A 14702-nucleotide genomic window follows, 5' to 3' on the forward strand; every position below is an offset into this window, starting at 1 on the left:
CTTCTAACATGAATGCAAGTTCTATAACATCATTTTTGCTATATGGAAATTTGTCATAATATGCTGTTTTTTGTTATAGATATGAGCACTGCAACTCCCTTAAGTAGTGGAAAAGATGAGGAATCTGAGAAGAAAGATGAAATGGATGACGATACCATGTTCACCACACTAGGCGAAGAAGATAAATCAAAGCCCTTCGTGGCACCTCGCTGGGCCACTCGGGTGTTCGCTGCCGATTGCCTGTGCCGAATCATCAATTTGTGTGAGAATGCGGACCAGGCCCACTTTGATCTTGCGATGGCACGTTCTGCTAAACTACGAAACCCTACAAGTAAATTTAAAATCAGTACTTCTTCTATAGGTTTGAGATATTTTGCTGCTAGGTAACATGCTTTAGATTTTGCCTTTCATGTCTTGCATTCATGTGCCTTTTACCTTTGTTTTCTGTCCCCTAAACATACTACCCATCTTCTGCTTTGTATTTGGAAGATAAGTTGAAGAAAGTGGTTCAAAGGTATATGTCTACCTATCTTAAGGTAGATGTATCTTAATCATGTCCCCTCAGGGTAATAATGACAGTAACTTACATATCCTTTGTACCTTGTCCTAGTTTTAGCACTTCAATGTAAAAGATAGAGCAACGCTTTAAGGTGCATAAGCAAAGTGAATTTTGCAGTCCCCAGCCATGGAGAATGTCAGAATTCATGAGTGCTATCATTCAATTCAACTCAAACTCTCAGATTTCAGAAATGCTGCTAGGTAGTTTTAAAAAAGTGAAAATTGTTGGTTACTGAGACCTGTCACTTTTTTATATTTTATGACCTTTTTTATATCCCATAATTCCCTGGATCCGATATTATAGGGAGTTTGCAAAGAAATCATCGCATCCAATATCCTCATTTTACAAATGAGAATCAGAGAAGCTGAGGGCAGTAAGAGAGTAATAGACTCTGTCTCGTCATTTGTTGTCTCTTCATTGCCCTGTCAGTTTCTTACATATGTAAAGACAAACTGTATATGTTAATAATATTGAAGTCTGTACATGAAAATGCCTTCCAGTTTGTGTTGTTACTAAATGCCTTTCAGTTTACTAGAGCTCACAAATGGATTAAAAAACAAAAGGTAAAACAGTACTCCATGTATAGAATGTGAATCTGAAGGTACAGTTATCAGGAAAGCACAATTATCATGAGCACAGTGTCTTTATTCCTGTCATTATTTATCAAATATTTACCAAATCCTGTTCTTTGCTACACATTGGGGATACAAAGAAAAAGAAAACAGAGTCCACATCCTTGAAGAATTTCTAGTCTAGAAGACAAAAAGGCTTGTCTCAAACAATTACATGTCCCATAGTGGTATGATGGAGTATTTGGGGAACATAAAAAAAGTAGTGTTCGTTTCCTGAAGAGCCAGGGAAGATCTCACAGAAAAGGTGATTTTGAAACTGGATTTTAAAGACAGAGAAAAGATTTTGCAGGTAGAAGAAGCTGATTGTATTAGTGTTCTATTGCTGCTGTAAGAAAAGACCACAAATTCAGTGGCCCTATCCTATAGTTCTGTAGGTCAGAAAGTCCAACATGAGTCTCCCTGGCCTAAAATCAAGGTCTCAGCAGGGCTGCATCCCTTTCTGGAAGCTCTAGAGGAGTCTGTTTTCTTCATAGCTTCTGTCAACTGCCTGTATTCCTCGACTGGTGGCCCCCTTTCTCTGTCTTCGAAACCAACAACATTGGCTGTCTCAGTGATCCACCTTTAGTTGTCACACTTCTCTCTGACTACAGCCAGAAGAGGTGCTCTGCTTTTAAGGCACATGTGATTAGATTGGGCCCACCTGTTAAATTTGGGATAATCTCCATGTACAAAGTCCCTTTAACATTCACAGGTTGTAGGGATTAGGGTGTAGAAATATTTGAGCACCATTATTCTGCCTACCGCACTGGTTTATTATAAGCAAAGAAAGTAAGAGAATTTGTAAAGGCACAGAAGTATGCATATTACATTTAAGGAAAGGTGAAGATCCTTAAGTTGGCTTTCCTTTCTTTGTGTTTAATTGTTTTTTCTCTCATTATTTGTATCTTGTCTTTTTCCCTGCATTCTCAGAGATCCTCACAAGGCTTCCCTTTATGTCATGGATATAATGTTTTACTGTTTTCTGCCCCCCATAGCAGATCTTAAGTCTTCTTTTATGTTTTTAGTTTTCGTTTAATTGTTTTGTCTTCTTCCTTCATCGTATCATATCATTTGGGCTCCTTATGATTTTCTGTTCTTATTCTATAGCAACCGTGACTTTGTGCATCCTGTTGAGATGCCAAGTGATTTTCTGTATTTTATTCTGATTTTTATAGAACATTATTTTTTAGGTGCATTTTATTTATTTTGAGAGAAAGAGTCCGCACATGTGAATGCACATGAATGGGGGAGGGGCAGAGAGAATCTCAAGCAGGCTCTGCGTGATCAGCAGGGAGCCTGATGTGGGGCTTGATCTCACGAACCATGAGATGATGATCTGAGTCTAAATCAAGAGTTGGACACTTAACCGACTGAGCCACCCAGGTGTCCCCAGAAAATTATTTTTGAGATTAGTTCTTTCGGAATCTTCATAATCTTTCTTTTGCCTGGGTGTATTTTTTTTCCACAGGCTTATTTGTTTATATATCCTTGAAAGGGTAGAGTGTGTATTTGGAATTTGCTCACATTGTGTGTGGGTGGCTTGCCCATATTCTCTGTCTTTGTTAACTGGGTGCTTCACATTGGTAGCTGGATGGTGAGCTGATGTAACAGCTCTCCAGCCTAGATTTCAGTATCTGACATGCTTTGTTCTGCTGGACTGAAAGAGGATCCTTTCTAGTTCCCATTGCCTGCCGTCCTGAACAGTAATGTCAGTGTGTATGAAAAGTTACAGATCAAATAAATGTGCTATCCAGGCTCTTCCTGTATCATCCTTATCTCCCTTTGCATGCACTGTGCTTTCGTTGCACAGAACTACCAGTCCCAGAATATAATAAACCTCTAACAGTCCCCTAATTCCCCATTTTAGAATTTCTGCCCCATGTCCCTTCCCACTCCCCTGCTTTAGGAGTTCATCTCCTAGGATTTGGAAAAAAGAGGTCTTGATTTAAGAAAAGTTGGAGGTAGAGAATTGTGTAGAGAAGTGATAGCACTTTCATTTAGGAATTATTGCCTACTTTTTCGTTGTGAGAGTGCTATCATTCTAGACCTTTTTAATTAGGTGGCAGAGAGTAACAGAGGAGTAATGGGCCTTTTAATTTACTTCTTGGTTGGCATAATATGAATAGGCCCATTTTAAGCGAGTTCCATCTACCTTGGAAATTTCCTCCCAACTTCTGGCAGCATTTCATTATTCCTGATTTTTATTGGTGGAATGTTTTGGTTTTTTTTTTAATTTTTCTTTAATGTTTATTCATTCTTGAGAGGCACAGAGACAGAGTGTGAGCAGGGGTGGGGCAGAGAGAGAGAGAGAGAGAGAGAGAAAGAGAGAGAGAATCTGAAGTAGGCTCCAGGCTATGAGCTGTCACCACAGAGCCTGATGCGGGGCTTGAACTCATGAGCTGTGAGATCATGACCTGAGCCGAAGTCGGACGCTCAACTGACTGAGCCACCCAGGCACCCCATTGGTGGAATGTTTTTGTTTCCCTGAGGTGAGGAAGCACTGGGGGCTTCTGACTAAATGTTCTTTTTCTCTCTCCTCTGTTCCTCTTCCCCAAACCAATAGATATTCTTTTTTAAACTTAAGATTCTAAAATAAGAATTTTAGGTAGGCACAGGAAAAAATTAGAAGAACTTGTCTTACAACCTTCACAATAAGAATAACAGCAAAAACCTGTTTAAATAGGAGCTGTTTGGGAATCAGGCTGAAACACAGACTTGCCACTGCTTCAAAAAGACTTTGAGAGTCTTGCAGCAGCCTGAAGAACTTTAGAGTACTTGAGCTTGATAAATTATTTAGATAATTTTAGTTGCTATGTCTTTAAGTTCACCAATCTTTTCCTCTTTGGCACTAATCCCTAATAATCTTATCCAATTTATCTTTCATTTCCAATATATATATTTTTTAATTTTTACAAGTCCCATTTGTGGTTTTCTCTTTTATTTCTGTCTTCATTATGCTCGGGCTTTCCTTTTCTTTCTTGAATATAGGCAACATGTTTATAATAAACCTGTTTTAGGCTGCCTGTCTGTTAATTTCATCATCCCTTTCATTTCTGAATCTGTTTCTATTCACTGAGAGTTTTTTCCCTTGTTATGAAATATATTTTCCTGCTTCTTTGCATCCCTGGTAATTTTTTTATTACATGCCAGATATTGCAAATTTTATGGTAGTAGTGCTGGATTTTGTTGTATTCCTTTAAATAGTATTACACTTTGTTCTGGGATACAGTTAAATTACCTGCTATCTTTTGAATCTTTGGAGACTTGCATTTAAGCTTTGTTTGGGCAGATCTGGAGCAGCCTTTATTCTAAAAGGAAAAAGTCTTCTCCTTCCTACGTCTTACCTTGCAAAAGTCTTTTCCATAAAGTAGAAGTTGAGAAACTACTGCCCACAGTCTAAATCCAGCCCATAGCCTGTTTTTTTAAATGAAGTTTTATTGGAACACAGCACGCCCATTTATATACACATGGACTGTGACTACTTTCATTCTGCAACACCAGAGTTGAGTAGTTGTGTTAGAAATTATATGGCCAGGGGTGCTTGGGTGGCTCAGTAGGTTAAGCGTACGACTTCAGCTCAGGTCATGATTTCGCAGTTCGTGGGTTTGAGCCCCGCGTTGGGCTCTGTGCTGACAGCTCGGAGCCTGGAGCCTGCTTTGGATTCTGTGTCTCCCTCTCTCTCTGTTCCTCCCCTGCTCACGCTCTGTCTCTCTCTCAAAAATAAATAAAGATTAAAAAAATAAAAAAGAAATTATATGGCCAGGAAAGCCAAAACTATTTACTATCTAGTTCTTTACAGAAAAAAAAAATCTGCCGATCCCATTCTAAAGAATTATAAACTCCTTTGGGGAAAGTTAGGATAATCAGTTACTTTGCTTCAAATGTTATCGCATAATAATGTCATCTATTTTACCATACTGTGTAAAAGGTTTACCAATGTTCTTGAGAAATTATGATAGATAAGCTTTCTTGAAAGTGTATCTTTGTTATTTTTAAACACAGTGAAATGTATGGAATGTAAGTGCTTTTTTATTTTTTTATTTTTTATTTATTTTTTAATTTTTTAAACATTTATTTATTATTGAGAGACAGAGAGACACAAAGAATGAGCAGGGGAGGGGTAGATAGAGGGGGAGACACAGAATCCGAAGCAGGCTCCAGGCTCCAAGCTGTCAGCACAGAGCCCGATGCGGGGCTCGAACTCACAGACTGTGAGATCATGACCTGAGTCGAAGTCGGTCACCCAACTGACTGAGCCACCCAGGCGCCCCCATAAGTGCTTTTTTAAAGAAGTTTATTTCATTTCATATTAAACCTATTTGGGCAGAAATTTTCCTTTTTGCCGTCTATTTTATTTTTAGATGACCTGTTGGTACTTCATCTCTCTGACCTGATTCGCATGGCCTTCATGGCTGCAACAGATCATAGTAACCAGCTGCGGATGGCTGGGCTCCAAGCACTTGAAGACATTATCAAGAAGTTTGCATCTGTGCCTGAGCCAGAATTTCCAGGCCAAGTGATTCTGGAGCAGTATCAAGCTAATGTGAGTGAGATACTCTGTTTACTTAAAAACTTAAAATTGATTCTTTGTGTGGTGAGTAAGGGGGCAAGGATTCCCTGGAGAAATGTCTTTGGAGCTTCAACTATATGTCTTTATTCCCATTGTCTGTTGCATAGTTGAATCCCACAGTTGAAGAAACAATAGGATAAAACTATTTTTAAGTTATGATAGCGTATTCATGATAAAACTAGAATAGAAATCGCAGGCTAGCTTTTCAGTCTTGTGTTTAGATGTTTAGCCATGCCATTTAAAAGATAAAAGGACATTCAAAGAGTGTTGTGGATTTGCTGACATTACTTTTATATGTCAAGACTTCATAAGCATTTTTAAAAATACGAAGGGCAACTTTGTACGCTGAAGGATAACTTTTAATAATAGCAGTTAAAAATATTACTGAAAGAATTATATACCTTCAAAAATATTTTTATTTTGTTCTAAACAGAGATACTTTTTTCTCCTGAGATTTATAACTTTGTTTTCTTCGCCTGAGGCACAATAAATATAATCCTGGTAATGATGGGTTATATGAAGACAAAGTTAGCAAGGAAAGAATACACTTTTTTTTTTTACTGTGATCAAAATCTTAGCTTCAGATACACAACACCTTATCTAAAAGCTATACTCAAACATACATAAAATTAAAAAGTACGAATAATTTTTAATCCATTGTTTTTCCATTATAAGTACTGGTGAGGAAGTTATAGCTTCTACCCCAGCTGGCTATAGAAAATCCATATTCAACTATTTACTCCCAAATACCCAACCTATCCAAATGAAGGTTTGTTGTTGTTTTGCTTTATTTTGACTTTTTATTTAGAAATAATTTTAAATGTACAGAAAAATTATAAGAATAGTACAGAAAACTGTCTTATGCCCTTTACTCATATTTACCAATGGTTATTTTTGCCTCATTTGCTTTAGCATTGATTTTATATTTCTCTCTCTTTATATACACATTTTTTTCTCTAAACCATTTACAGATAAATTATTTAAATCATGTACCTTTACCTTTGAATACTTCAGTCTGTATTTCCAAAGGACAAGAACATTGTCTAACATAGCCACAGAACAGTTCTCAACTTCAGGAAATTCAACATTGATATATTACTTCTATATAGTCTGTCATATTCCACTTTTATCAGTCAAGCCGGTAATCTCTGTTATAGTATATTCTCTTCCACCTTCAGTACAGGATCCAGCACCAGCTCTGTGATTAGTTGATGATTGTACCACCAATACTGCAATTAGTTGCCATATGTGTTTAGTCACAGAGAGGGACTCAATCCATTTCCAAATGGCTACTGATATATCTTAGTGACTGACTCTTGTGTAAGGGAAGATGTCTCAAATTAGGAGTTGAATATATCTAATTCCTTGTTCAGTTCATGCACATTAAATTTAGTATATCTAAAAATCAATGACTGGGTTAGCTTATTAAAACTAAAGTTCATGGGGTACCCAGGTGGCTCAGTTGGTTAAGTGGCTGACTCTTGATTTCAGGTCAGGTCATAATCTCACAGTTGGTGAGTTTGAACCCCACGTTGGGCTCTGCATTTATGCTTCCGATCCTGTCTCCCTCTCTCTGCCCCTCCCCTGCTCGTACTCACTCTCTCTCTCAAAAATAAATGTAAAAAAAAAATATTTTTGAAAACTAAAGCTAATATTCCTTTACTTATTACTGTAACAATGGTACACAAATGAATATTTCTTGAGAATCCTTCTCTGAAAGCACCTCTTTTTGAGGTAAAATGGCTTCTAAGGTCTTTAAATGACTATGTGAATTTTTAGTATTACTCAGTTATTTAAAGGAGTTGATCCAGTTATATGAGATTCACCCATGGGGTAAATACTGGTAGAAATACATTCAGGAGGGGCGCCTGGGTGGCTCAGTCGGTTGGGCATCCAACTTGGACTCAGGTCATGATCTTACACTCACAGGTTCAAGCCCCGCATCAGGCTTTGTGCTGACAGCTCAGAGCCTGGAGCCTTGCTTCAGATTCAGTGTCTCCCTCTCTCTCTGCCCCTCCCCCACTCGCACTCTGTCTGTCTCCCTCTTTCAAAATAAATAAACATAATAAAAAAAATTTTTTTTAAAGAAATACATTCAGGAAAATATAGACAGAATAAAAAAGAATAGCAGTTTTCTGTTATCTCTAGGAGCCTGTGACTTTGTCAGAAAATCTTGTTTACTATTAAACAAAAACAAAGGAAAAAGAAACAAGATTAATTGCCTCTTTGGTATAGCATTCATACAGATTTGATAATGATTATAACCTCCTGGAAAGCAAAAGAAAAACGGTATGTTTGAGTTTATTGTAACTGAGAAGAGAGATAAGGGAGATGTGATAAAAAGGAAAGTAACAATGATGTATTTTGTGTGTTTTCATCTCCAAGGACACAAGAGGCTTTATGTTTACCACGTATCTTTAAAACAAAACGCTCATATTCTTTTTTTTTTTTTTTTTTTTTTTTAGGTGGGAGCTGCTCTAAGACCAGCCTTTTCACAAGATACCCCATCAGACATAATAGCAAAAGCTTGCCAGGTAAGAAGAAAAATTGGGTTTTCTATAGTTAACCTTCTTTTTTTTTAATTTTTTTTATTTTTTTTTAACGTTTATTTATTTTTGAAACAGAGACACACACAGCACGAACAGGGGAGGGTCAGAGAGAGGGAGACACAGAATCTGAAACAGGCTCCAGGCTCTGAGCTGTCAGCACAGAGCCCGACGCAGGGCTCGAACTCACAGACTGCGAGATCATGACCTGAGCCGAAGTTGGACACGTAACTGACGAGCCACCCAGGCACCCCTATAGTTACCTTCTTTAAGTTAATAGATGCCTTAGAATTTCACCTCCAAGAAAGAAGAGGGAAAAATCAAATAATATTTGTTTTTTATCTTGAAAACACAATAGTGACGGTTTCCTTTTTTATTCTGTATCAAATGATGAAGTAGTAACTTAGTCGCATCCCTTTTTTTGTCATAGCTAAGGAGATGACTTTGGGATACATAGCTTTTATATTATCCAGAAGTAAACAGAGGTATGAAAATCATAAAAACAACTAAAAATTAAAGTAAGATTACAAAATAATTAAATAATGTATTATTAATGATAATTAGGTAATAGAAAATTGTTGGGGGGCGTCAGGGTGGCTCAGTCGGTTAGGCATCTGACTCTTGATTTCAGCTCAGGCCATGATATTATGGTTAGAGAGATTAGACCCCATGTCAGGCTCTGGGCTGAGAGTGGGCAGAGACTGATTGGGAGCCCCTCTCCTCTCTTCCCCTCCCCCATGCTCTGTCTCAAAAATAAATAAACTTAAAAAATAAACATAAAAGATTTTTTTTTAATTAAAAAAACTTTTTTAATGTTTATTTTTAAGAGTGAGAGACTGAGCACAAGCTGGGGAGGGACAGAGAGAAAGCACGAACCCACAAACCGGGAGATCATGACCTGAGCTGAAGTCGGAAGCTTAACCGACTGCACCACCCAGGCACCCCCAAAAAAGACTTTTTTCATCACAAGTTTTGAAAAATTTACAAGTTTCTGGGAATCACTTATCCTAAAGAGAATTTAACAATATGGAAATTTAATTGTAAAATTAATTGCAGGGGAATTGTTCTAACATTATTACATTTGAAAAGAGTCACAAAAGCAAGCACTTATATTCCTACACTTTTAATAAATTCCTCTTTTTCATGCCTCATTCTGAAAAAGGATTCATGCATTAAACTCCCGTGTTTCAGGAAATCCAATTCTTGTTTTTTTTTTTAATGTTTATTATTTCTTTTTGAGGGAGCCAGACCGACAGCTGAGTGGGGGTGGGGCAGAGAGAGAGGGAGACAGAATCCGAAGCAGGCTCCAGGCTCTGAGCTGTCAGCACAGAGCCCAATATGGGACTCGAACCCACAAACTGTAAGATCATGACCTGAGCCAAAGTTGGATGCTCAACCAACTGAGCCACCCAGGAGCCCCCGGGAAATCAGAGTCTTTATCTGCTTTCCTAAAGATAGAAGAGAGGCAACCCTCTCCTTCCCAGTTTTCTGGAGTATGGGTTTGGGTCCATCATTATTGCTGAGAATCCATAATCAAGCTGTGACCTCTAGAAAGAGAATGTTCTGCTGTTTGCAATGGTAAGTGTGAAGTTCTTACTGTGTTCTCTCTGTGGCTGAATGGGTTTGCCTCTAGAGCCTGGAGCCTGCTTCAGATTCTGTGTCTTTCTGTCTCTCTGCCCCTCCCCTACTCACTCACTCTCTGTCTCTCAAAAAAAATGAATAAACATTTAAAAAATTTTAAAAAGGAAAGAGAAGTCTGTGGATCATGATACAAACCTCAGAGTTAGAGGAGGCCGTTTTGTTTGGGATACCAACACACAATCAGAAATCATAAGTATGTATAAATAAATGTATCATGGTGATGTTTTAAAGCATAGTATTTAAGCAGAAGAATCATACAGAGCTCCTGTTCATAGAAAAGCAAAGGCTATTCAGATTTCATCTTGTGGATGAGTACTATGAAAATTTCCTCTTACTGAATTTGCCTTCAACGTCTCATTCTTTATGTGGCTCTAGCTGCTTTTTCTATAAGATTCACCCATCTTATGGGTGAAGGCTTATCTAGAGGCAGGCTTACGTTTTGACCTCCTATCCTTCTGTTTCTTGAAGGAAACCTGGTTTTGAAACAAATGGAACAGTGGGTTGCAAATTCCTTTTCCTTAAAGAAAAGTAAGGAGTTGGCTTTGGACAGGTCATGAAACATTGCATCCCACCTTATTTACTGGAATAGATGTTATGTTAAACCTGAAAATCAGGACAATTTTTAGATATTACAGGAAGACTCAAGTGGAACACACATGTGGACAAGTAATCAATGGCTTAATAAAAAATCATTTAAATCAGCCTAGCAATCTTAAACATAATATATACTTTATCTTATTTCAGATTAAAATTTATAAATGTACATTCACGCACCCCTCCGTTGATGTAAAGCCAAGGTCTTTTCTCTGAAAATGATTTTGCTGATTCAGTGCTGCTATGCCTTTCTTGATAAACCAAACCTATAATGTAGTACCTGCAATATCTAGTTTCATCTTCTTTAAAGTGGAAGAGATAATTAATGTTTTTATAAATTAAACTTTGTGCCAAATCCTCAGTGTTTAGTTTCCCCCAACTTTTAGTTGTATTTCTACCTCAAGAGAAATGTGTATCAGATCTCTTCAATATGTTGCTCAGTTTCCTAAAGAATAGCAACTCTATTTTCATAATCATATTTAAAATCTTTCTACTTCAAGTTTCATTATATTTCCAACAATATTTTGACTGGCATTTTATTTTGCCATCAATATGTTCATAATTAATAACAATCAATTTTAAAATGTCCTTTTTAATTTTTATTAAACTTAGTTCTGAATTCTGGGAGGATAAGATTATAAGAGAATAAAATGATTTACATAAATATTTATTCTCAGCTTAAAAAAATTTTAAATATAGAAACATAATCCATTAATTATGATTTAATATCCAAACACTCTGAAAAACAAAAGCTTTTTCATTATTTATTTGCTGGTGAAACCTGAGCTGACTGTCCTCATTTGTCTTGATGTGAAGCTGAGTGGGGCTAGAGTATTGATCCGTCCCTCTTACTGTGATTTGTACTACATTTCACGACAGAAGTGTCCTTCTGTTAATTGGGGGGGTGCTGCCACACATCTTGCTTGATGTATTTCTTAGTGAGGTTCACTGGCCTTACTACCTTTCATCAAAAAGTTGTGAATTGTGACCCACATCTTGACCCAAAGATTTCAGATAATCAGAACATGAGGACTTGTAATTGTGGAGTAAATGTGGCACTACCAGGCCACCCCTTACTTCTTGACATTCTTCCCTTGGCTCCAGTGTCACCGCACTTGCCTGGTTTTTCTTTTGTTTTTCTGGAATTTTCTTTTCAATTTCTTTCATTGTTTATTCTTATTCCACTTGTCCCTTAAGTATAAATATTTGCCCTGTGTTCTGCCCTTAACACCTTTTTTTTGTACCTCAGTCCTTGAACAAATTTACCTGGTAACATTGCTATTATTACTAAATAATAACCAGTGTTAACTACAGTGTTATATTAGTTTCAGTGTACAATATTAGCGACTCAACAATTCTGTCGTTCACTCTGTGCTCATCATATTAGCGTACTCTTAATCTCCTTCACCCTAGCTCCACCCACCTCCCCTCTGGTAACTATCAGTTGTTGCTCTATAGTTAAGAGTCTATTTTTTGGTTTGTGTCTCTTTTTTTTTTCTTTTGTTCATTTATTTTGTTTCTTAAATTCCACATATGAATGAAATCATATTGTATTTGTCTTAGTCTTATTCATTTAGCATAGGCTTATTTCATTTAGCATAATACTCTCTAGATCTATCGATGTTGTTGCAAATGGCAAGATTTCATTCTTTTTATGGGTGAATAATATTCCATCATATATATATATATAACGTATATATGTATAATGTGTATATATGTAACATGTATAACATATATGATATGTGTGTATATATGTATGTGTGTGTATACACACACATGCATATACACCACATCTTTATCCATTCATTTGTCAATGGACACTTAGGTTGCTTCCATAATTTGGCTATTATAAATGATGCTGCAGTAAACCTAGGAGTGCATGTATCCCTTTGAATTGTTTTCGTATTCTTTGGGTAGATACCTAGTAGTGCAGTTACTGGATCATAAGTTATCTCTATTTTTAACTTTTTGAGGAACCTCCATACTGTTTTCCATAGTAGCTGCACCAGTTTGCATTCCCACCAACAGGGCAATAGGGTTCCTTTTTCTCCACATCCTCACCAACATCTGTTGTTTCTGGCGTTTTTTATTTTAGTCATTCTGATAGGTGTGAGGTGATATCTCATTGTGGTTTTGATTTGCACTTCCCTGATGGTGACTGATATTGAGCATCTACTTCGTTATTTTTTACCTTCCTCCTGAAGTCCAGAACCAAGGTTCCACCTGTCTGCTGAATATCTTCCCACAGGTCCCCTACTAGTACTTTGAACTCAGCATGTTAAACTGTGCAAGGTTAAAAATGCTCTCTAACTTCTCATCTCCCCCAGCCTTTCCTTTGTCCTTTCTTGTCTCTTAAGCAGTGGCCTCACTTTCCTCACTTTCATCCAAGTTAGAAGCTTTGGCAATCTTTGAGTCCTCACACTTTTTCTAAGGCCCCGCCCCCTCCCCCTAAAAATATTTAATTGGTTTCCAAATCCTGTGATTTCTACCTCCAAATCTTTCTCAGATGACTCTCCATTTTTATTCCATTCCCAGTTTCATCTATATTCTCTGTCCCACAATATTATAATAGTCACTTTACTGAACACATGGCTAACCATCTAAATACCCTCTTTGCTGGCATAAATGCTGGAGCAATCTTCCTAAAGCATAATTCTAATTGTAATCTCCCTGCCCAGAGACCTTGGAAACTTATGATTGCCCATAGAACAAAGTCAGTATTCAGTTCTCCTGGAATTTAAATTGCACCATAATCTGATCCCACTTAACTTTGCTAATCTCATCACTTTTCCCTTGTAACTCCTCTGTATCTATACACACAGACCTTCCTGATCTCCAAACATTCCCATTTCTCCTCCTGGAAGTGATGTCTCCCTTCTCTGTTTTTAAGTGTAGTGTTGCAATCCTAAAATGGTCGTGTGTGTTCATTCAATCTACATTCTCTTCCTTGAGAACAGGGACCAGATTTTAACCCTTTATTTATTTTTTAATCTCTTCCATAGCACTCAGAATAACGTTTTATCTGTGGTAAGCAGAAATGTTGTTGAATTGAAGGATTATTCACAACTGATTCTGAACTGATACAGGCAGAAAATTTTTTCTATTAAAATTTTTGTCAAATTAGAAAATGGAAGCATAAGTAAATCACCGTTCATTTTCCACATAAGAGTACAATAAATCCTACTCTTGCTATTGATTTCTGATTCAAAATAATACTGAAGCACAGCATTGGGGTTTTTTTGTTTTGTTTTCTTCATTGGTTTTATTTTATGTTTCTTCCCCAAGGAAAAAAATCATATTTATACTCTTATATGTTTTGTGTTAATTTTTTTATACAACATTAACAATGTTTTTCTTTGGCCAGGTGTGTAGTACGTGGATTGGAAGTGGAGTTGTCAGTGATCTCAATGACCTCCGTCGAGTGCACAATCTGCTTGTTTCTTCTCTGGACAAAGTGCAGGCTGGAAAAGGATCTTCTAGCCAACTGTACCGAGAGAGTGCCACAACCATGGAAAAACTGGCTGTTCTCAAAGCATGGGCAGAGGTAACCACAGCCTATTGTTTTTGAACCGTTTCCCCATCCATGAGAAAATGTTCCCCTACTCCTCCTGTAGGTAAAAAAAAATTTTATTTGGTTATTGTTCTTTTAAAACTGATCTTTGGGATGGAATGCTTTTTGAAAATCTATTATTTGCTCCTTCTCGCTGAAATACACATATGTTTATGTCTCAAAAGAGCTCTTATGAAGCCTTTGAAAATTACAGTTTTTAATCAGTTTTTTCAAAATTTCGATATTGAGAAATTGATCCCTTAACTAATTATGTGGAAATTAGGCAGAATAAACTACAAATATAAGTAATATAAAATATTTTATGCCAAGAATCTTTTATTTGACAGTTACCTGGCTGGCTCAGTTGGTGGAGCATGCGACTCTTGATCTTAGGGTTGTGAGTTCAAGCCCCACGTTGGGTGTAGAATTTACTTAAAAAAAAAAAAGTCTTTTATCTGATTAAATTTCAAGAGACTTGCCACTGCTCATTGATACCAAGATTGCAGTTTTCTGTTTGTGTGTTTTGTTTTGTTTTGTTTTGTTTCTATAGCTGGCTTTACCTTTTTCATTCCACAGCCATTTTTTAAAAAATTGTGATATTGCTTTAAATTCACTTTTCCAAATTCCTTCT

At 36.9% G+C, this 14702-nt stretch overlaps 1 protein-coding gene across 2 annotated transcripts in view; it reads left to right on the plus strand.

Moving 5' to 3' along the window:
- Positions 1 to 14702, plus strand: part of HEATR5B (HEAT repeat containing 5B) — a 99587-nt gene that overhangs the window by 57641 nt on the left and 27244 nt on the right. For both annotated transcript variants that reach the window (XR_006960101.1, XM_047067789.1), the window contains exons 24-27: positions 80 to 331; positions 5532 to 5713; positions 8206 to 8274; positions 13886 to 14065. Coding sequence is in view for 1 of the 2 variants with exons in the window: in XM_047067789.1 (XP_046923745.1) it covers positions 80 to 331; positions 5532 to 5713; positions 8206 to 8274; positions 13886 to 14065 (683 nt within the window). In the remaining variant the exon portion in view is untranslated. The remainder of the gene's footprint in view (positions 1 to 79; positions 332 to 5531; positions 5714 to 8205; positions 8275 to 13885; positions 14066 to 14702) is intronic.

The sequence above is a fragment of the Lynx rufus genome, unplaced genomic scaffold (genome assembly GCF_022079265.1).
Source record: "Lynx rufus isolate CCGP_SWC_20201006 ecotype Redwood Valley unplaced genomic scaffold, mLynRuf1.p SCAF_8, whole genome shotgun sequence".
Taxonomy (NCBI): Eukaryota; Metazoa; Chordata; class Mammalia; order Carnivora; family Felidae; genus Lynx; species Lynx rufus.